Genomic DNA, 23,509 nt, shown 5'->3' on the forward strand with positions numbered 1-23,509 from the left:
GAGTGTAGTAACTAGCATATCCATATTTACCTTGGTTGCCAAATTTGATAGGCAGCTATTTGTTATTGTTGTTCAGTCGCTCAGTCATGTCCAACTCTTTGCAAGCCCATTGCAGCACACTGGGCTGTCCTGACCTTCACTGTCTCCCGGAGTTTGCTCAAACTCATGTCATAGTGATGCTATTATAGAAACTCCTGTTTGCTCTCATACCGCATATCTTTTTTTCCTTTTCATGGCGCTTACTGTCTTTTTTTGTTTTTCTTTCCAGCTTTATTGGTATATAATTGTATGAGTCTAAGATGTGCATCACATTGCTTTGTCACACTTTATTGCAAAATGTAACTCCTGCAGCATATCACATAATTACCATTTCTTTTTTGTGGTGAAAATATTTTAAATCTACTTATTTTAAAATATTTAAAATCTAGCAGCTTTCAAGTTTATTAGTACATCATTATTAATAATAGCCATTATGCTATACATTAAATCTCCAGAGCCTGTTTATCTTACACGTGGAAGTTCATGCTCTTTGACCAATATCTCCCTATTTTTCCCACCCCACAGACCGTGGTAACCACCATTCTAGCTGTATGTCTATGCATTCAGCTTTTTTAGCTTCTACATATAAGTGATATCATACAATATTTGTCTTTCTCTAACTTATTTCACTCAGCCGTCAGGGTTTGTTTTTATTCTAATCACTTGTATACCTTTCGATGTATGTTACATCATCTTTGGGTTGAAGTGGATGTAGTAAAAGAGTTTGGTGACTATATATCACATTTTTAACTGTTGATGCAGAGAGATAGTATCTTTGAGTATTAATTTCTTTGCCTCTCTTTTTGAGCCTTTTAGGTATTCTAAATTTCAGCTTCATAGAACAGACTGTCTTTAGTAGTGTGTATCTTTTGGGAATTTTCGAAGAAAAGCATTGATGAAAGTTCAAAATAACTTTGTTAACTTTGGTTATCTCGTGTGCAAAGATTGGGATTACAAGATCACACAAAGACATCAATACATCCACTGGTGCTTGGTGTTCAGGGACAACATACCTGGGTCTTTGTTTCATTCCCACTGTAACTATCATAACTTTTTTTCCCTCCCTCCATGGAAGGCGTGCAATGGAATTGAGTTTTGCCCTGGTAAATGGGAATAATATTCGAGGCATGATGAAGGAGTTACTTTATTTTCTGGATTCATGTGAGCCAGAATTTAAAGCAGACTGTGCATCTGGAATCTTCCTTGCTGCAGAAAAGTAAGATTTAACTTTTACATTCATTGGTAAAAAATGCTTGGAACTTTTTGGAAAGCATCTTTAAAACATGAGGGAAATATTGTAAACATGTTTAAATATGTAACGTTTATTTCAGGCTTCCCGTTAGAAATTGGGTTTGAGAAGGTCATTCTAGTCAGTATTTATGTTAAGCATTATACTAAGACCAAAATAATCCCACTTTTATAAAATCTCCTCTTGTATCTGTTCTTTAACCTCTCTTCTATGATTCCCTTTTAATGAAGAGAATAGAAAAGTTACAACATTTGCATTGTGGTTCGTGTAAAACTTTCTGGGATGAAGTCCTCAGGATTTTGATAGTATGGTTATTTCTCCTCTTTTCACTGTTAATTTAAGGGGAGGCAAGTTCCTAGACCTGGTGTTACCTGGGTCTGGGAACAGTGCTCTTTCTTCTTTCTTCTCTGTCCTCTCCTGTCCTGACTTTATGATTTGTTTTCTAAGAAAAAAACTGGAGACAGAGTCCTCAGTTCTCAACTCAGCAACTCCTATTGCAGTATTTACATATGAATTTGACCATGTACTGTTTCATTATCCATTGAAATGGGATTTGGTGCTAGTTTAATTGCTTGTAGTTTTGAAGGTGAAATGCGTCCAGATACAGCCTCTTAACCTGTGAACCTCAAGACTATAGGACAGGAGTTTTGAAAGTCACTGTGTATGTGTGAATGTGTATAAGAGTTGCTTAGTCCTGTCCGACTCTTTGCAACCCCATAGATTGTAGCCCACCAGAGCCCTCTGTCCATGGGATTCTCCAGGCAAGAATACTGGAGTGGGTTGCCATTTCCTTCTCCATTAAAGTCACTGAGCAGAACTTAATTTACAGGTTCCAGTTTTTTCACCCGTGCCATTGTTTTCTCAGGTATGCACCTTCCAAACGGTGGCATATAGACACGATTATGCGCGTTCTGACAACGGTAAGTAGTTTTTTTAGGTAAGTGTGTACTAAGTGCTGGATGTGTCAGTTAATGAGACAGACAAAGCTCTTATTCTTATGCAGCTTATGTTTTAGTGGGGGAGATGGGAAATTCATGGGGAAAGAGGGATGCTCCTGTCAGGCAGGGGGGAATGCTGTGAAAAATACTAGAGCAGCATGAGGAACTATAGTGATGACAGAGGAGAATGGGATATGGGGCAGTGGGCCAGGTTCTTGGGTAGAATAGTCAGGGCAGGTCACTCAGAGGAGGTAACATTTGAATAGAGAACTTGGTAAAGTGGTGAGCTGTGCAAAGATTTGGGGGAAGAGTGTACAAACCAGAGGGAACAGTTGGTGTTGCAAAGCCTGAGGGTAAGTAACAAGCTTGACGTGTTTGGAGAGCATCAAGAAGGCCTGTGCAGCCAGTAGACGGAGAGAGGCAGAGAATGGTTTGAGGCAGGGGCTAGATTCTGTAAGGCCTCACAGGAGTTAGGATTTTATTTTGATATGATGGGAAATCATTGGGAAGCTTTGTTTAGTTTTGTTTTGGCTGTACTGTGTAGCATGCTGGATCTTAGTTCCCAGACCAGGGATCGAACCCATGCTCTCTGCAGTGGATTCGCAGTCTTAACCACTGGGCCACCAGGAAAGTCAAAACCTATCTTTAAGAAAATGCTCCAACTTTTCATTTTTCCAATGAGTTTATATTCTCTTATTATACGGTTATATGCCTTTTCTTCTTTAGCCTGTTGATGTACTAGGTTACATTAATTGATTAAAAAAAATAATTTAATTGAAGTTTAGTTGGCTTGCATTAATTGAATTTTTAATGTTGAATCAGCCTTCCATATCTGGAATAAATACGACATGGTTGTGGTGTATAGTTTTCTTTAATACATTATTAGATTTGATTTGCTAAAATTTTAAGGATATTTGCACCTGTGTTCATGAGATACTGGTCTATAGTTTTCTGTTCTTGATGTTTTATTTGACCGTTGTGTTATTTAGTTAGTAGTGTGTTGTTTAATCTCCACATATTTGGGGACTTTTCAGCTATCTTTGTATTGCTAATTTCTAGTTAAATTTTGTATGATTTCTGTTCTTTTAAATTTAAGACATTCTTAATGGCCCAGAATGTGATCTGTCTTGATGAATGCTCCATGTGAGCTTGAGAAGAATGTTTATGCTGTTGTTGAATGACGTAGTCTGTAAATGTCAATTAGATCATGTTGAAGCTTTCTCTTAAAAACATTCTGCTTTTTCCCATTAGGGAACAATATACATGTCCCAGTCACATCACTGATTACCTGCTTTTTAGTGTCTTGCCTTTCCTTTCTTCCAGTTTCTCCAAACTTCTCCCTCCATCTTTGTGTTTCTTAACAGGAGTGAGTATCCTACCAATCTGGGATTTTGTTTCTTTGTCTTTTTCTGTTTCCTCTTCAAAGTACACGTGTGTAGGCCAGGTCTTGGTCCTGTAAATCAGATCCACTCTTCTATCCAATAATGGGAGATTGACCAAGGTGGGCACAGCTTCCACAGTTTGTATGCCCTGTGCATCTTGGTTATCATAATGCTCTTGTGAGACCAAAATTTAGTTTCCTCATAGGTTAAATAGCTTTACTTTGTCTCCATGGTGGTAAATCTCAGATTCCATTTGTCAACAGGACAATAAAGAGATCATTGTGTGTTTTTTTTTTTTTGAAGTGTGGATAATGAAATACAAAACACTTCCCATTGCTGGGGCTATGTATTGGTTCTATATTTATAAACTCTAGTTTTTGAAGGACAGTTATGTTTTAAAGAAATTCGGATTTTTAGAAACTTACTGTTTATTTCAGTTTTATCTTATTTATTAAGCCTTTTTCAACTGTTCGTACACAGCCCTTTCTCCATATCCCAGAGTAGTGTGACTACCATAGCTGGCTTGTATGCTTTTATTTATTTATTTATTTTTTAATCTCAGTTTTATTTATATATTTATTTACCTTTACAATATTGTATTGGTTTTGCCATACATTGACATAAATCCGCCACAGGTGTACATGTGTTGCCCATCCTGAACCCACCTCCCTCCCCATCCCATCCCTCTGGGTCATCCCAGTACACCAGCCCTGAGCACCCTGTGTCATGCATCGAACCTGGACTGGTGATCCATTTCACATGTGATAATATACATGTTTCAATGCCATTCTCCCAAACCATTCCACCCTCGCCCTCTCCCACAGAATCCAAAAGACTGTTCTGTACATCAGTGTCTCTTTTGCTGTCTCGCATACAGGCTTATCGTTACCATCTTTCTAAATTCCATATATATGCATTAGTATACTGTATTGGTGTTTTTCTTTCTGGCTTACTTCACTCTGTTACAATAGGCTCCAGTTTCATCCACCTCATTAGAACTGATTCAACTGGATTCTTTTTAACGGCTGAGTAATATTCCATTGTGCGTATGTACCACAGCTTTCTTATCCATTCATCTGCTGATGGACATCTAGGTTGCTTCCATGTCCTGGCTAGTATAAACAGTGCTGCAATCAATATTGGGGTACCCGTGTCTCTTTCAATTCTGGTTTCCTTGGTGTGTATGCCCAGCAGTGGGATTGCTGGGTCATATGGCAGTTTTATTTCCAGTTTTTTAAGGAATCTCCACACTGTTCTCCATAGTGGCTGTACTAGTTTGCATCCCCACCAACAGTGTAAGAGGGTTCCCTTTTCTCCACACCCTCTCCAGCATTCATTGCTTGTAGACTTTTGGATCGCAGCTATTCTGACTGGCGTGAAATGGTACCTCATTGTGGTTTTGATTTGCATTTCTCTGATAATGAGTGATGTTGAGCATCTTTTCATATGTTTGTTAGCCATCTGTATGTCTTCTTTGGAGAACTGTCTGTTTAGTTCTTTGGCCCACTTTTTGATTGGGTCATTTATTTTTCTGGAATTGAGCTTCAGGAGTTGCTTGTATATTTTTGAGATTAATTCTTTGTCCGTTGCTTCGTTTGCTATTATTTTCTCCCATTCTGAAGGCTGTCTTTTCACCTTGCCTATAGTTGCCTTTGTTGTGCAGAAGCTTTTAATTTTAATTAGGTCCCATTTGTTTATTTTTGCTTTTATTTCCAGTATTCTGGGAGGTGGGTGATAGAGGATCCTGCTGTGGTTTATGTCAGAGAGTGTTTTGCGTATGATTTCCTCTAGAGTTTTATAGTTTCTGGTCTTACGTTTAGATCTTTAATCCATTTTGAGTTTATTTTTGTGTATGGTGTTAGAAAGTGTTCTAGTTTCATTCTTTTACACGTGGTTGACCAGTTTTCCCAGCACCACTTGTTAAAGAGATTGTCTTTTCTCCATTGTATATTCTTGCCTCCTTTGTCAAAGATAAGGTGTCCATAGGTGCGTAGATTTATCTCTGGGCTTTCTATTTTGTTCCATTGATCTATATTTCTGTCTTTGTGCCAGTACCATACTGTCTTGATGACTGTGGCTTTGTAGTCGAGCCTGAAGTCAGGCAGGTTGATTCCTCCTGTTCCATTCTTCTTTCTCAAGATTTCTTTGGCTATTTGAGGTATTTTGTATTTCCATACAAATTGTGAAATTATTTGTTCTAGTTCTGTGAAAAATACTGTTGGTAGCTTGATAGGGATTGCATTGAATCTATAGATTGCTTTGGGTAGTATACTCATTTTCACTGTATTGATTCTTCCAATCCATGAACATGGTATATTTCTCTATCTATTTGTGCCCTCTTTGATTTCTTTCATCAGTGTTTTATAGTTTTCTTTATATAGATCTTTAGTTTCTTTAGGTAGATACATTCCTAAGTATTTTATTCTTTTCGTTGCAATGGTGAATGGAATTGTTTCCTTAATTTCTCTTCCTGTTTTCTCATTGTTAGTGTATAGGAATGCAGAGGATTTCTGTGTGTTGATTTTATATCCTGCAGCTTTACTATATTCATTGATTAGCTCTAGTAATTTTCTGGTGGAGTCTTTAGGGTTTTCTATGTAGAGGATCATGTGATCTGCAAACAGTGAGAGTTTTACTTCTTCTTTTCCAATCTGGATTCCTTTTGTTTCTTTTTCTGCTCTGATTGCTGTGACCAAAACTTCCAAAACTATGTTGAATAGTATTAGTGAGAGTGGGCACCCTTGTCTTGTTCCTGACTTTAGGGGAAGTGCTTTCAATTTTTCATCATTGAGGATAATGTTTGCTGTGGGTTTGTCATATATAGCTTTTATTAAGTTGAGGTATGTTCCTTCTATTCCTGCTTTCTGGAGAGTTTTTATCATAAATGGATGTTGAATTTTGTCAAAGGCTTTCTCTGCATCTATTGAGATAATCATATGGCTTTTATTTTTCAGTTTGTTAATGTGGTGTATTACATTGATTGATTTGTGGATATTGAAGAATCCTTGTATCCCTGGGATAAATCCCACTTGGTCATGATGTATGATTTTTTTAATATGTTGTTGGATTCTGATCGCTAGAGTTTTGTTAAGGATTTTTGCATCTATGTTCATCAGTGATATTAGCCTGTAGTTTTCTTTTTTTGTGGCATCTTTGTCAAGTTTTGGTATTAGGGTGATGGTGGCCTCATAGAATGAGTTTGGAAGTTTACTTTCTTCTGCAATTTTCTGGAAGAGTTTGAGTAGGATAGGTGTTAGCTCTTCTCTAAATTTTTGGTAGAATTCAGCTGTGAAGCCATCTGGTCCTGGGCTTTCATTTGTTGGAAGATTTGTGATTACAGTTTCAATTTCTGTGCTTGTGATGAGTCTGTTAAGACTTTCTATTTCTTCCCAGTTCAGTTTTGGAAAGTTGTACTTCTCTAAGAATTTGTCCATTTTTTCCAAGTTGTCCATTTTATTGGCATATGGTTGCTGATAGTAGTCTCTTATGATCCTTTGTATTTCTGTGTTGTCTGTTGTGATCTCTGCATTTTCATTTCTAATTTTATTGTTTTGATTATTCTCCCTTTGTTTCTTGATAAGTCTGGCTAATGGTTTGTCAATTTTATTTATCTTCTCAAAGAACCAGCTTTTGGCTTTGTTGGTTTTTGCTATGGTCTCTTTTGTTGCTTTTGCATTTATTTCTGCCCTAATTTTTAAGATTTCTTTCCTACTACTAACCCTGGGGTTCTTCATTTCTTCCTTTTCTAGTTGCTTTAGGTGTAGAGTTAGGTTATTTATTTGACTTTTTTCTTGTTTCTTGAGGTAAGCCTGTATTGCTATGAACCTTCCCCTTAGCACTGCTTTTACAGTGTCCCATAGGTTTTGGGTTGTTGTATTTTCATTTTCACTCATTTCTATGCATATTTTAAGTTTTTTTTTTAATTTCTTCTGTGATTTGTTGGTTACTCAGCAGCATGTTGTTCAGCCTCCATATGTTGGCATTTTTAATAGTTTTTCTCCTGTATTTGAGATCTAATCTTACTGCATTGTGGTCAGAAAAGATGCTTGGAATGATTTCACTTTTTTGAATTTACCAAGGCTAGATTTATGGCTCAGGATGTGATCTATCCTGGAGAAGGTTCTATGTGCACTTGAGGAAAAGGTGAAATTTCATTTTTTGCTGGTGAAATGTCCTATAGATAGCAATTAGGTCTAACTGGTCTATTGTATCATTTAAAATTTGTGTTTCCTTGTTAATTTTCTATTTAGTTGATCTACCCATAGGTGTGAATGGGTATTAAAGTCTCCCACTATTGTGTTATTGTTAATTTCCCCTTTCATACTTGCTAGCATTTGTCTTATGTATTGCGGTGCTCCTATGTTAGTTTGGGTGCGTATATATTTATAATTGTTATATCTTCTTAGATTGATCCTTTGATCATTATGTAGTATCCATCTTTGTCTCTTTTCACAGCCTTTGTTTTAAAGTCTATTTTATCTGATATGAGTATTGCTACTCCTGCTTTCTTTTGGTCTCTATTTGCATGGAATATCTTTTTCCAACCCTTCACTTTCAGTCTGTATGTGTCCCTTGTTTCGAGGTGGGTCTCTTGTAGACAACATATATAGGGGTCTTGTTTTTGTATCCATTCAGCCAGTCTTTGTCTTTTGGTTGGGGCATTCAACCCATTTACATTTAAGGTAATTATTGATAAGTATGATCCTGTTGCCATTTACTTTATTGTTTTGGGTTGAGTTTATAAACCCTTTCTGTGTTTCCTGTCTAGAGAAGATCCTTTAGCATTTGTTGGAGAGCTGGTTTGGTGGTGTTGAATTCTCTCAGCTTTTGCCTGTCTGTAAAGCTTTTGATTTCTCCTTCATATTTGAATGAGATCCTTGGTGGTACAGTAATCTGGGCTGTAGGTTATTTTCTTTCATCACTTTAAGTATGTCCTGCCATTCCTTTCTGGCCTGAAGAGTTTCTATTGAAAGATCAGTTGTTATCCTTATGGGAATCCCCTTGTGTGTTATTTGTTGTTTTTCCCTTGCTGCTTTTAATATTTGTTCTTTGTGTTTGATCTTTGTTAATTTGATTAATATGTGTTTTGGGGTGTTTCGCCTTGGGTTTATCCTGTTTGTGACTCTCTGGGTTTCTTGGACTTGGGTGATTATTTCCTTCCCCATTTTAGGGAAGTTTTCAGCTATTATCTCCTCAAGTATTTTCTCATGGTCTTTCTTTTTGTCTTCTTCTGGGACTCCTATGATCCGAATGTTGGGGCATTGAACATTGTCCCAGAGGTCTCTGAGGTTGTCCTCATTTCTTTTAATTTTTTTTTTTTCTTTTTTCCTCTGTGTTTGTTTCATTTATTTCTACCACTCTATCTTCTACCTCACTTATACTATCTTCTGCCTCCGTTATTCTACTGTTGGTTCCCTCCAGAGTGTTTTTGATCTCATTTATTGCATTATTCATTATATATTGACTCTTTTTATTTCTTCTAGGTCCTTGTTAAACCTTTCTTGCATCTTCTTGATCCTTGTCTCCAGGCTATTTATCTGTAACTCCAATTTGTTTTCAAGGTTTTGAATCATTTTCACTATCATTCGGAATTCTTTATCAGGTAGATTCCCTATCTCTTCCTCTTTGGTTTGGTTTGGTGGGCATTTATCCTGTTCCTTTACCTGCTGGGTATTTCTCTGCCTTTTCATCTTGTTTATATTGCTGTGTTTGGGGTGGCCTTTCTGTATTCTGGCAGTTTTTGGTTCCTCTTTATTGTGGAGGTTTCTCACTGTGGGTGGGGTTGGATGGGGGTGGCTTGTCAAGGTTTCCTGGTTAGGGGAGCTTGTGTCTGTGTTCTGGTGGGTGAAGCAGGATTTCTTCTCTCTGGAGTGCAGTGAAGTGTCCAGTAATGAGTTTTGAGATGGTCAGTGGGTTTGCTGTGACTTTGGGCAGCCTGTATATTGAAGCTCAGGACTATATTCCTGTGTTGCTGGAGAATTTGCGTGGTATGTCTTGCTCTGGGACTTGTTTGGCCCTTGGGTGGTGCTTGGTTTCAGTGTAGGTATGGATTAATGTTATGTTATTAATCCTATGGATTAATGTTCCCTGGATTCAGGAGTTCTCAGGTGTTCTCAGGATTTGGATTTAAGCCTCCTGCCTCTGGTTTTTAGTATTATTTTTACAGTAGCCTTAAGACTTCTCCATCTATAGAGCACCAATGATAAAACATCTAGGTTAATGATGAAAAGATTCTCCACAGTGAGGGATGCCCAGAGAAGTACACAGTTACATGGAGAAGAAAAGAGGGAGGAGGGAGCTAGAGGTGACCAGGAGGAGAAGAGGGGGAATCAAAAGGGGAGAGAGCAAGTTAGCCAGTAATCACTTCCTTATGTGTGCTCCACAGTCTGGACCGCTCAGAGATGTTCATGGAGTTATACAGAGAAGAGAAGAGGGAGGAAGGAGACAGAGGTGGCCAGGAGGATAAAGAGGGGAATCAAAAGGAGAGAGACAGATCCAGCCAGCAATCAGTTCCCTAAATGTTCTTCACAGCCCTGAACACACAAAAAGATTCACAGAGTTGGGTAGAGAAGAAAAGGGGGAGGGCAGAGATAGAGGCGACCTGGTGGAGATAAAGGAGAGTCCAAAGCAGGAGAGAGCAGTCAAGCCAGTAATCTCACTCCCAAGTAAAAATGGGTACTGAAGATTTGGTTCTTAAAGGCACAAAGTTGATAACAAGTACCAAAAAGCAAAGGTTAAAAATACAGAGTAGAGGTTAGATTCTCAAAAATACAATGTTAAAAAACAAAGTCACAAAAATTATAAAATATATATATATGAAGTTTGCTTTAAAAATAGGGTCTTTTTTTTTTTTTTTGCAAGGTAATAGTAGGTTATAAAAATGAAAATTAAAGGAGTAATAGGGGACTTAAAAATGAAAAAAAAAATTTTTAACTTAGAAAATGATAATAGTAAAAATATACCTAGGACTTTCTCTGGTGGTGTTGCGGACAGTGTGGGGTCAGTTCATTTTCAGATAGTTCGTTGGTCCAGCTTGTACTTCTCAAGGTCTATAGGCCCCTTCCTATGTCGTCATTGCTAACTACAGGGTTTTAATCTATTGCACCTGTCACTTCCAAAGTGGTTCCCTCTGTTTATTTTAGCTTCTTCTGTTTGCTGGTCTCTTCAGTGTCTTAATTTCCGCCCTGACACAAGGAGGGCGGTGGTGGTCACTTTTTTTAGCCTCACTTGTTCAGTCGTGTTGTGGGGAGGGAGGAACACTACAAACCAATATCACTGGCGTGTGCTCACAGTGATTCAGCCACACTGGGTTTGTCCCCACTCATGGCGTGTTGCTTTTCCAGTCTACCCTGTTCAGGCTCTAGGTTGCTCTGCTGGGAACTGTCTGATGCTGGCCCTGGGTTGTGTGCACTCCCCAGGTCTAAGCCACTCAGGTTCAGGTTTTCGGGCACTCCTCAAAGGCGCAGACTTGGTTGAGCCTGTGTTTTGTGTCCGTCCCAGGTTCAAGCAGCTCAGGTGACCAGGTGCTTGGCGAGCATGTCGCCCCCAGTTGAAGGCTGCGACTTAACGCCTCCCCCGTCCCAGTTGCTCGGTTTTCTGGGTATACAATGGGCACGCCTTCTCAGGTGTGCTGTGTGTCTCTTCTGGGAAGCTGATCTCTGGCTGTGACCCTCCCTGTGGATGTCGACCATCCAGAATCCCAAGAAGTCTTGGTTAGCAAGGAAGTCTGCTTGCAGTTTGGTGTAGGATGCCTCTCTGGGGCTGTGGTTGCCCGCTTCCAGCTCTGGCTTCCCTCTCCTGCCTATCTCCTGCGGGGGATGGGCCAGTCCTCAGCCTGCTAACTCTGCTTCATCCTTTGTTCTGTGAGTGGGCCTGGCAGTATCTTAGGTTAGGGATTTTCCTGGGATAACTATCCCACAGTCTGGGTTGCTGTCTCAAGCTAGTTCCCTAGGATTGCCCTCGGTCCTTACCGTAAGCAATACAACCCGCTCCGCCCTGTCCCTTCCCCACTTGCTAGTGGGGGATGCAAGAATCTGGGCTGCTGCTCCGATGGGAGTTGCTGTTAGCACATAATCTGTGGGTTTTAATTATTTGTTTATTTTTCCTCCTGGTTATTTTGCCCTCTGAGATTCCAAGGCTTGCCACAGACCCGCCAGAGAGAGTATTTCCTGGTGTTTGGAAACTTGTGTCTTTTTTAAGACTCCCTTCCTGGGACGGATCTCCGTCACTACCTCTTTTGTCTCTCTTTTTATCTTTTATATTTTGTCCTACCTCCTTTCGAAGACAATGGGCTGCCTTTCTGGGTGCCTGATGTCCTCTGCCAGCATTCAGAAGTTGTTTTGTGGAATTTGCTTGGTGTTCAAATGTTCTTTCAATGAATTTGTGGGAGAGAAAGTGGTCTCCCCGTCCTATTCCTCTGCCATCTTAGGACTGCCTCGCTTGTATGCTTTTAACACCTGTGTTGAGGAGTTGTGGGGAGGAAGAGGTTGTTCTAATTAAGTTCCCAGTAAATGTATTTCTTACATTTTTGCATTAGTAGACATTCTATTTTGAATAGAAAGGGCTTTTCTTGAAATTCTAAACCTTTATATTTTAATTTTACTTTGGACAAAGAAGATTTTATCTTTTTATAAAACCTTAGAACTTAGAATATTCATTTAAATAAGACTTTGAAATTTGAGCTGCTTCTGAACATGAGAATTGGAAACAACTTTATCTTGGAGGGTGTTTTGTAGTCATCTCCTCTGAGCAACAACAGCACTAGCTGACTTTTCTTATCATTACTGTGTGTTTCTTGGGGTAACTGTCTGCATTTCCTTTTAGGCAGGAAGCTATGTTCGTGATGATGCAGTTCCCAACTTGATCCAGTTAATAACCAATAGTGTGGAGATGCATGCCTATACTGTCCAGCGCTTGTACAAAGCAATTCTTGGTGATTATTCTCAGGTAAGTACTTTTACTTGAGGGGGGAAATTGCTGTTATTTTTCTGATATGTTCTTATTACTGTCACTCTTAGAGGTGCCTCAGTTGTGACCTTTATGGTTGGATGACCTATATGATTTGTATTAATCCTTTAAAGGATAAAAATCTTTTTCAAACTGACTCTTTTGACAGCAACCTTTGGTGCAAGTGGCTGCATGGTGTATAGGTGAATATGGAGATCTTCTTGTATCTGGCCAATGTGAAGAGGAAGAGCCTATTCAGGTACCCTTTGTCACTCGTGGTTAAGAAAAGGGAAGACAGTGTTTTTGGTTTTAAGAGTAGTATTTAATGAGTTGAAGTCGATTCCTTGAAAACCTTTTAAAGAAGCAGTGGTAGAATTATTGATTCATTGGAAAACTTGCTCATTTTTCAGTTGGAACCTACTGGGCCATTGTGAGATTTGAAACTCACCTTTAGGTCCCTCTCCCCACCCCATCATAGTGACTTACATTGTTTCTCTTACCTTCTGGCTGAAGAGAAGTGAGAATGTCATGTTTCCATTTTTTTTCTCCCCAGGTAACAGAGGATGAAGTGTTGGATATTTTAGAAAGTGTCCTAATATCTAATATGTCCACCTCTGTGACACGAGGTTATGCCCTCACTGCCATCATGAAGCTTTCTACTCGATTCACCTGTACTGTAAAGTGAGTATGGGGAAAAAGTAGGGTGAACGCATTTTATAATTTTAAAAAAACTTTTATTTTGGGAAACTTCAAGCAAAGCCAAAAGTAGAATAGTAAAATCAACTGCCTATATCTGTTACTCCTCAGTAACAGTCATCACTTCATGGTTAATCCTTATTATATACTTTGTTCCCTGTTATCCCTTCATCCCAACACTGCTTAATTTGAAGGTAAAAACTAATGTTTTTAAAATCAGTTATCTGATGTCTGTTTTCTTTTTTAAAGTACTGAAGTTATTTTCCCATGTAAGGGTTCTGGTTTATTATTATTTTGAGATATCTGAATTGGAAGAAAATCATTTTGGTGTTTAAATCTTTAAATTTTGCTTTTTTTAAAAAAAACACTGTTTTGAATAGAACTCAATTCTTGGGTCAGTTTCCCAGCCAATCATATTTAATACAGACTTGGTTCTCTCAGACCTGCTGCTTTTGTTTATAATGTAAAGCCTCATGAAGAATGATATTTTTTAGTGTTTAAATTGTGAAGTATAAGAATTTGGTGTTAGGCAGTGACACTTTGCTTATAAAAGTCTGATGCTATGACCCTTTTGTTGATAAAAGCTTATTACTGTAAAGTTATTAAAGAAGGGAATGAATACTATAAATTTGTTGTTTGTAGCAAATTAATAATTAGTACTTCTGTTTATGAAATTTGTATGAGATATTCAACAGACAAAGTCTAGCATTAGAACTAGAATAAATTCTGATGGTCTTGAGCTATCTATTAGATGACCGTAAAGGAAAGGTCTTTTGTTTTTGAAAAACTATGTACATTAAGAAAAGATGAACATTTCAAAATTTTAACCAGAAACCTCTGTTTTAAACACTGTTCTTTCTGCTTGTTTATGAATTTTCTTTTGGATGTTTGAATTTGTTTGTCATTTTATCCCAAAGCCGAATTAAGAAAGTGGTTTCCATCTATGGAAGCAGCATTGATGTGGAACTCCAGCAGAGGGCAGTAGAATACAATGCACTTTTTAAGAAATATGACCATATGAGGTAAGTAAAAGAAACCAAACAATGCATGTGCCTCTTAGCATCCCAAACACTTTGTTGTGATAACCCGTAAAGGAGTTTCATCCCTCATGCTTTATTGGTGGGACATCACAACCCCGTTCAGTTCTCACGGCTTGCCTACTTGTGTTTTGTTCGTCTTCTGTTATGCCTAGCCTCTAAAGAAATAAGTGAACCGTGTTCTTTTAGTCCCCTTTTCCCCTTCCTCTTGGTAAGGAAAGTTTTCTTCATTTCCATTTTATTTGGTGAAGAAGTGAGAGTTGTTTTATTTCAGGAGAATCTCATTGAGATACCATTTACTATTACCATTGTGTGTATCTTTTTTCCCCTTTCTGTTGTGCAGTATCTTCTTGATTGAAAACTGCTAATATGTACTTGTTTATCTTTCTTTCATTCCAATTTCTCTGTCACTTAGAATTCTCAGGCTCTTGGGGTTTAGATGGACAGTTTGTCCGTTCAAGGTTTCCTGCCTGCCCTTAATCCAGTCAGGAATGTAGGTCACATATTCTTGTAATCCAGCTTCTATTTTAGTATATGTGTTGGGATGTGGGGAGGGGAGATGTCTCTCCACATTTGGCTGGAGTATAGTTAACAGTGATTGTTTTGGGTAGGGAATCTAGGTTAACTGCCTAGAATTTAACCACTTCAGATTCTTCCAGGTCTGCCCTGCTTGAGAGGATGCCTGTCATGGAGAAAGTGACCACAAATGGCCCTACTGAGATTGTACAGACAAACGGAGAGACAGACCCAACTCCTCTAGAGACAAAGCCACCGCCCTCAGGGCCACAGCCCACCAGCCAGGTAGCTTTTCCCTTGCTTATCCTCATGATCTTTTGGTTCCTTAGACCCTATCTCTTAGGTGATTCCCTTCAGTGTTCCTGGGTTGATTGATAATTCTGTTCCCTGTTTTTAAGTATTGAAAGGGCTTTGTGTTAGATAACAGATTAGACAGTGACAATGAATAAGATATTATTTCCTTGTTTAGGCCAATGATTTATTGGATTTGTTGGGAGGAAATGACATAACACCTGTTATTCCAACTGCACCTACAAGCAAACCAGCTTCTGCTGGTGGAGAGCTTCTTGATTTGCTGGGAGACATCAACCTTACAGGTGAGGCCAGACTAGAGTTAATTTCATGCTTGGCCAGGGATAAGGGCCTTGAATGTAGACTTTCTGTCTAGCACATGAGACAGTTGAAAATGGGAGAGGGTAAGTGAAAAAAAAAGAATCTTCACAACATCTGGACTATGTTGCCATACTAATACTCTAGAGGTAATTCATAGGGATTCCTCAAAGTCTAATTTTTAGTTTTTGGAGAGTAAATTACTCACAGTGTTTTAAGACAGAAAGAAAAGTCTCAGGCTAGAAAAGAAGCACATCCCAAGAAATACATTACTTTTTCTAGGTTTCTTTCTACTCATGGTTAGTTTCTAGGAGCTGTGGCCATTTGTGGAGAGTGGAAAGATGTTAACCTGTTTTCCTCTTTCCCTCTCCCCCTTTCTTTCTCCTTCATGTTAAAGCAATGGAAGGATAAAATTATCCAGGATTATAATATTCAAACATAACTTTTCATTTGGGGATATCTTATCTTTATTGACATGTAGTAGACATTTATAATTAGTGTGTTCAGAGATACTGTAAACACAGGAGTTCAAGAGAATATCACTGTAGCATATAATTTCTATCTTAAGTGACTTCTCTAAAAGTGAAATGCAGAGTTGCAGCATACATGACCTTGAGTGGAAAACAGCCATAGGTTAAGGATGTTGGATGCTTATCTAGACTGGCTATCACAGGCTTACAGGTTTTTTCCTAACATAACTGCCTCCCAGAACTTATGGTTTATATTTATGTCTTAACAAAATTTCAAAATATTGCTTGTCATTGCTTAGGGCCATTCACAGTCAGTTTCAAATCCCGGGATGCCAAAGCTGTCCTGGATATATGGAAAAACAAGAACAACCCCATTTGAAACAGTGTATGGGGACCTTCCTGGCAGTCCAGTGGTTAGGACTCATGTGCTTTCACTGCCAGGTGCCCAGGTTCAATCCCTGGTCAGGGAACTAGGATCTCACAGGCTGTGTGGTGAGGCCAAACAAACAAAAAACCGGAACACAGTGTATAGATGATATGCTTTACTTATTAACATATTAGCATTTCCATGTTAGTGTATAATCTTCACAATTTTAATTTTGAATGGTTGTCTAATATTTGGTTAGTTTAACCATTATTTATTCAGTTCCTTACTATTGGGCATTTTGCTTACTTCCAGATTTTTCTTATCATAACTGATGCCTCAGTAAATATTGTTATTACATAAATTTGCCCAAATTTATTTTGGGTTTACATTCTTAGGCTCAGTTAAGTTAGGCTTACTCTTTCTGAATCTGTTTAAAAATGATTCTTATCATCATAGGGTATTTGTGAGGAATAGTGACTTCGTGTGTGCATAACACATAGTAGGCACTTGGTAAATGTTACTTACTTTTTCCTCAATGTCTGTGAATTTCACTGTATAGTCATAAATAAAAAAGCCCTCACAGTTGAAAGATTGACCCTCTTATTAATTTTTATTTTTTCAATCTAGGGAATGTTTTATATTTGTCCATATTTGTATTATACATGAATTTCCTTTTTGCGCATTCCTTTTGTTTCCTTTAACTCATTTATTCTGGAGCCTTAATGTTTTGTTTTTGTTCTGACTTTCTTTTTTTTCTAGTGTTAACAAGAAAAAGCAAAATAATGAAATCTAGCTTTTTTTCCCCTTATTCATAATGTATTTTACTTTTTTAATTTATTTTTTAATTAGAGGAACATTGCTTTACAGTGTTGTGTTGGTTTCTGCCATACAACAACATGAATCAGCCATAATTACACACACGTCCCCTCCCTGCTGTGCCTCCCTACCCTCACCCTATCCCACTTCTCTAGGTCATCACAGAGTACAGAGCTGGGCTCCCTGTGTTACACAGCAGCTTCCCACCAGCCATGTATTTTACATGTGATAATGTGCATATGTTGATGCTACTTTCTTCATTTGTCCCACCCTCTCCTTCCCACTCTGTCCATTCGCTACATCTTCATCTCCATTCCTTCCCCGCAAGTGGGTTCATCAGTACCATTTTTCTAGATTCCATATATATGCATTAATGTAGGATATTTGTTTTTCTGACTTACTTCACTCTGTATAACATAATGTGTTTTAAATGCAATTCCCCATTTTTTTTTACAATATTAAGTAAAGTTTTGAGTTCTAGATTCTTTAAGCCATCATTACAGTCAAATCCTGATGTACCATCATTTAAATCAGTATAAATTAGAAAATAAATTTAGTATGTGCTTTTAGAAAAACTTAAGCACTGAGTTTCTGTTGTTTTTTCAGAACTACCTACTGTACCATTATAGGAGGGGGAAAAAGCTACAATTTGAAGGACTAGGGACCAGCAGCAGCAGCAGGGACCCATATGTTGCCTCTGTGTCTTGGGTAGCCTATGATTTTCCATGGAAAGACGTTTCTAAAATTGTTTTGAAATGGAAATTGTGGGGAAATTACTAGATTAGTTTTATAAAAACTAGGATAGCTATCTGAATATCTGTTCATATTCTTCATTGGTAATCTGACTGCACATCCTGTGGTGTCCTCCTCTGTTTTAGGTCTCTGTGCTTTGCTTAGTCATATGTATTTCTACCTTACTTGCTAATTTTTACTATATGATTTTTTTTTTCCTAGTGTACTTGGGTATTTTTTTTTAAAGCTAATTCAACCTTTATTTCATTTTGTGAATTTTAAAATGGTGTAATTTCAGCTAATTTCATAAGTAGTTTGACGCCAATTTAAGCATAAAATGCATTGTTTCTTTTGGTGAATTTTCTTATGCTTCTTCTTAGAATCTTGATTTCTGTCAGTTCATGGTCATGTTCTATCATTTGCCCTCCATAACTTGTTCTTACTTGGAAGGATCAAATAAAAATGATAGACTGACGATTTTGTTTCCCCACTTCATACCACCTTTCCCAGGATGTGTGTGTGTGTTAACATAATACTCTGCAATATTTAATATATGTAAAACTCAATAAATAAGTCTTGTCTTGATCTTCTTAGCTTGGCAAATAAAATGTTGCTAAGATTGTTGACATTCTCTGTGTACTACCGCCTTTTCTTATTCCCTCTTGATCCCAGAGGTAACTACTATCTATCCTAAAATAGTGTTAGCTTTGGTGTTTACCATTCCCATGTATTTTTGGAATGTTAGAGTGTGTAGTAGTATTTTGGCTTTTTAGAACTGGTATCCAATCGAATGTGTACTTTTGTACCTTGCTCTTTTGCTATGCATTGACTTTGTGAATAATCTATGTAAAGTGTATTTCTAATGCATTCACATTTTTATTGCTGTATGTGTATAGTATTTTGGGCTTTCATGGTAGCTTGGCAGTAAAGAATCTGTCTGTCATTGCAGGAGATATGGTGACACAGGTTCAATCCGTGGGTCAGGAAGATCCCCTGGTGAAGGAAATGGCAGCACACTCGAGTGTTCTTGCCTGGGAAATCCCATGGACAGAGGAGCCTGGTGGGTCCTCTGGGGTTGCAAAGAGTTGGACACGACTTAATGACTAGAAAACAACAGACAGTGAATAGTATTTTATTTTGTCAGTGTACCACAATTTACTTACCCATTATTTTGATAGTGAACATTTTGATTGTTTCTAGAATTTCCTTGTTAGAAGTTATCTTGCCCTGCACATTTTTTGTATATGTCTCCATGTGTAAATATGCAAGAATTAAAGCATTCCTAAGAAAGGCAGTGGATCTCAATTGGGGGAGATTTTGCCCACCAATGTCTGAAGATACTTTTGGTTGTCAGAACTGAGAGGATGCCAGTGGTGCTGAATCCTACAGTGCACAAGACAGCCCCTCACAGCAAAGTCTTATCCAACCTGAAATTTTGTTAGTTTTGCAGTTGAGGACCTTTAGTTTAAGGGTATACTTGTATTCAACTCTGTTGTTGTTTAGTTTCCAAGTAGTGTCTGACTCTTCGGCGACCCCATGGACTGTAGCCCTGCTAGGCTCCTCTGTCCATAGTATTTCTCAGGCAAGAAGACTGAAGTGAATTGTCATTTCCTTCTCCAGGGCATCTCCCTGACCCAGGGATCCAACCCACATCCCTTGCGTTGCAGGAGGATTCTTTACCGCTGATCCGCCAGGAAAGCCTGTATTCAACTCTGCTACTGCCAAATTGTTCTCCAGTTCACAACCCTGTGGCAGAGATTAGAATTCCCCATTGCTCCATAGTCTTACCAGTATCTGGTGTTATCAGACATTGAAGTATTCACCATGCTGGGGGGATGTGAAGTAACACCTCATCGTGGTTTTAAATTCCATTTCCCTCATTACTCATAAATTTGAGTATCTCTTTTTGAAATTTCATTCATGTTTGGTCTGTGAATTGCTTGTACATTTCTCTTTTTTCTTTTTTTTTGCTTGTACATTTGTCTTACCACTTTTAAATTGGGTTATCATTATTGACTTGTAGAAGATATTTATAGTTTTGGATACTCATCCATTTGTTATTTTGTAGCATACACTTTCTTCTGCCTTTGGTCCACTTTTTGGTGGTATTTTTTAGTGAACAAAAGTTACTCATTTTAAAGTATTTGAAATTTTTAATTCTGTATTTTTATGGTTCATGCTTTTTGCAAATTGTTTAAGGCTTCCTTCCCTTAATTTGAGATCGTGGTAATTTTCTTATGTGTTCTCTTGGTGGCATTTGTCAGCTAAGATGGACTTAACTGTGGGATGTGTCATTTAGGTGCTCCAGCTGCTGCTCCTGCCCCTGCCTCAGTCCCACAGATATCCCAGCCCCCCTTCTTGTTGGATGGGCTTTCATCACAGCCTCTCTTCAATGACATTGCTACAGGTACCGTTACTGGTGTTATCATCATTAGACCTATGAGAAGTAGTTGTTGAAGAAAGGAGGTAGTGATTTGGCAAGCCTTAGGCTGACTGCAACTCGACTGATCTTCCTGTGCTCTCCCCAGGCATCCCCTCCATCACAGCGTACAGTAAGAATGGCTTGAAGATTGAATTCACCTTTGAACGGTCAAACACCAACCCCAGTGTCACAGTGATCACGATACAGGCCTCCAACAGCACAGAGCTGGACATGACGGACTTTGTTTTCCAGGCTGCAGTACCAAAGGTACTATAATTGTCTTCTTGGCCTTTATCCTTGAATTAAAAATTGCTGATTATTTTTTTATGCGTTTGGTAAGGGATATATTTTAGTGCCTAGAGATTAAATTTGCAGATTCAACTCAAACTAACAGTAATGTAACTGTTACAGTCCATTGGAGCATGTCATTTTTAATGAATACTTCTGCTTAGTCATAAATATTCTTACAGTTAGTATTATAGGATAAAGGAAGTACAGTCTAAAAGTAGTTAGTAAGAGAGTAGAATTCTACAAGGAGGTTCATTAATGCTCTGAGTATTGAGGATAGATTGCAGTTCTGTAATACAGTGGTGAAGACCTAAGAAACACAAATTCTAACATGGAATTAAAGTTCAATCAAGATGAGAGACTGCATATATTCTCTTCTAGTCACTGGATCAGAATTTAAAGTTTTTGTCTCTTGATGGTGTAAGTGAGAGAAACATTCCTCCTTCACTAACATATAGCTAACTATTGATGCAATGACTGCTTGGTTTTGTAAATTGAAGTTTTGTTTATACCAGTTCTTAGTTTAAGGAGTGTTTATGTTCATCGTTGAATTATGAAAAATTTTGAAAAAGGAGGATTCAGAATGAGGAGTGGGCAAGATTTATCTGTAAACGATGAGATAGTAAGTATTTTAGGCTATATGCTGTCAAAGTGCCATTACTGCGATAATACATAAAGGCGCATGGCTCTGTTCCAGTAAAACACTTGCAAAAACAGGTGTGGGTTCACTCTTGGCCCATGGGCCATATTTTACCAACCCCTGGGATAGATTAGGCTAATCGAATCTTTTCAGTGACTTGTGAGGTATGACATTCAGATAACACAATTTTGGAAATTGAAGACTTTTATTTGTGGTTATTGCTGCCTTTGCATCTGTCTTTATTTTCATTTTTAGGAGTTAGAAAAGTGTAGATGTTTTAGAAGCGGTAGAGTTGGTGGTTTCAGTACTAGTTGTATGACATTAAGCAGGTTACTTAATCTTTATGCTTCAGTTTCTTTATTTGCAAAGGGGGCCTGTCATCATGATATCTACTTCATAGGGTTTCTATGAGGAATAAATGAGTTTTATGTGCCAGGTACTGTCTTGTTTGAAGCACTTTTCATGTGTTAGCTTCTACAAATTAGGGTTTTATACTTATTACTTTAGGCTGCCGCTTTAACACATACCACCTCTGCTTTAAAGCATGGCCTTATTCTTGGTGCTGTACTATACAATTCCTATTTGCATGTTATGATGTATCTGGAACTTCAAAACATTGTATATTTCATAGATTCTACTAATAACTGATTTTGCTTTTTGTTCTGAAATTGAGGTACTTTTTTTTTTTTTAATTTTTTAATTGGAGTATAATTGCTTTACAATGTTGTGTTAGTTTCTGCTGTATGACAACGTGAATTGGCTATACGTATACATATATCCCCTCTGTCTTTAGCTTTCCTCTCACCCTCCCCGCCCTCCACCCATCTAGGTCATCACAGAGCACCAAGCGGAGCTCCCTGTGCTCTTCAGCAGCTTGCCAGTAGCTGTCTGTTTTATATATGGTGGTGTATATATGTCTGTGCTACTCTTGCAGTTCGTCCCACCCTCTTCTTGCCTCCCTGTGTCCACAGATTTGTTCTCTACATTGGTATCTCCATTCCTGCCCTGCAAATAGTTTTAATCCGTATGGGTATATTTTGAAATTGATGCTCTTGTCATAGTTTCATTGGCAGCCTTTCTCTCAGTGGTGTATAAAATAATGGTGTGGATTACAGTTGATGGCATCTAACATTAATCAATTAAATGTAAACAAATAAATATTTTAGTTTATGTAATTTATCTTGACAGTAGACTTATAAGTCCCAGGGTAGGTGTACCGTGGACCTTCCTCCCTTCTTTCCTCCCTCCTACCATTTCTTTCCCCTTTGCCCTTCTTGATTTTCTCTCTCTCCATTCCCTTCGTCCTCTCCCCCTCTTCTTTTTTTTTCTCTTTCTCTTTCTCTTATTCTCCTCTCCAATATTTTAGAAGACTAAACTTTAGGAAATTAAAAAAAATAAGCCTAGTCTATAAAATAGCAATATATATATATATAGACATGTATACTTTACTGTGCCAACTATGACTTACCTGTCTTGCTCATAGCACTTTTATCCCTCTTCCCTGTAAACACACAAACAAATCGACCAACACTCAACAAATTATGGTGTTTGCTTTTTCACGTCTTTCACTGTATAGACTAGTTCTGCACGTAATTTTTCTGCTAGTACTTGTGGTGTTTCATTGTGGAGACCCTGAGGTGTTTCACATCCGTGTGAACAAGCTGCCTCATTTCAGCCTTTCCTGCACCTCCGTCATGTAGGAGTGACCCTTGACACATTCCAGATTATATAGGCTTTAGAAAACAAAGTTCAAGTCCCTGACCTCAACTGTCCAAATACACAGAAGCATGAAGGCTTGTTGTTGGTGACTAGTGTGCTGGTTTACTATTTTTAGAATCCTTTTCATTTCTTTCTAGTTTTTTTTTTAGCCACAGTCACCCAGGTTTTTTGTTTTTTCACCTACATAGTTGATCAGTTACTATTCAGTGAGGCTACTAGAACAAGATTTGTTTACCTTTTGAAAAGTGCTTGGCTAAAGTTGCTTCTATCAGAAAGGAGAAGGTAGCTCGTTGCTAGAAACGATAGTGTTTTATAACTATGAAGTGATAGTCTGCATGCTGGGAATTGCTGATTATCTGGAAAACAAATAGAATTTAGTAGGAGGTATATCGGTTAATTGAACCATCATCTGGGTGTCTGACTTGACTTGTTGATATCTCTGACATAGTATTAAGCGTATTTTCTGAAGAGTGCTCTTTGTCTCCCCCACACCCCACCAGACATTCCAGCTGCAGCTTCTGTCTCCTAGCAGCAGCATCGTCCCAGCATTTAACACGGGGACCATCACACAGGTCATTAAAGTTCTGAACCCACAGAAGGTGAGTACCACATTCAAAGACAGTATCTGAGCAAGACATAAGCA

General features: G+C 38.2%; 1 protein-coding gene across 2 annotated transcripts in view; it reads left to right on the forward strand.

Annotated features, from left to right (window-relative positions):
• The window catches only part of AP1G1 (adaptor related protein complex 1 subunit gamma 1), an 83,798-nt gene that overhangs the window by 54,739 nt on the left and 5,550 nt on the right, over positions 1-23,509 (forward strand). For both annotated transcript variants that reach the window (XM_006060402.4, XM_006060403.4), the window contains 11 exons: positions 1,115-1,255; positions 2,154-2,208; positions 12,432-12,554; positions 12,724-12,813; positions 13,108-13,235; positions 14,168-14,272; positions 14,947-15,088; positions 15,273-15,399; positions 20,097-20,204; positions 20,326-20,486; positions 23,367-23,465. In XM_006060402.4, coding sequence (XP_006060464.1) covers positions 1,115-1,255; positions 2,154-2,208; positions 12,432-12,554; positions 12,724-12,813; positions 13,108-13,235; positions 14,168-14,272; positions 14,947-15,088; positions 15,273-15,399; positions 20,097-20,204; positions 20,326-20,486; positions 23,367-23,465 — 1,279 coding nt within the window. The remainder of the gene's footprint in view (positions 1-1,114; positions 1,256-2,153; positions 2,209-12,431; positions 12,555-12,723; positions 12,814-13,107; positions 13,236-14,167; positions 14,273-14,946; positions 15,089-15,272; positions 15,400-20,096; positions 20,205-20,325; positions 20,487-23,366; positions 23,466-23,509) is intronic.

Source organism: Bubalus bubalis, chromosome 18 (genome assembly GCF_019923935.1).
Source record: "Bubalus bubalis isolate 160015118507 breed Murrah chromosome 18, NDDB_SH_1, whole genome shotgun sequence".
In the NCBI taxonomy this organism is placed as follows: Eukaryota; Metazoa; Chordata; class Mammalia; order Artiodactyla; family Bovidae; genus Bubalus; species Bubalus bubalis.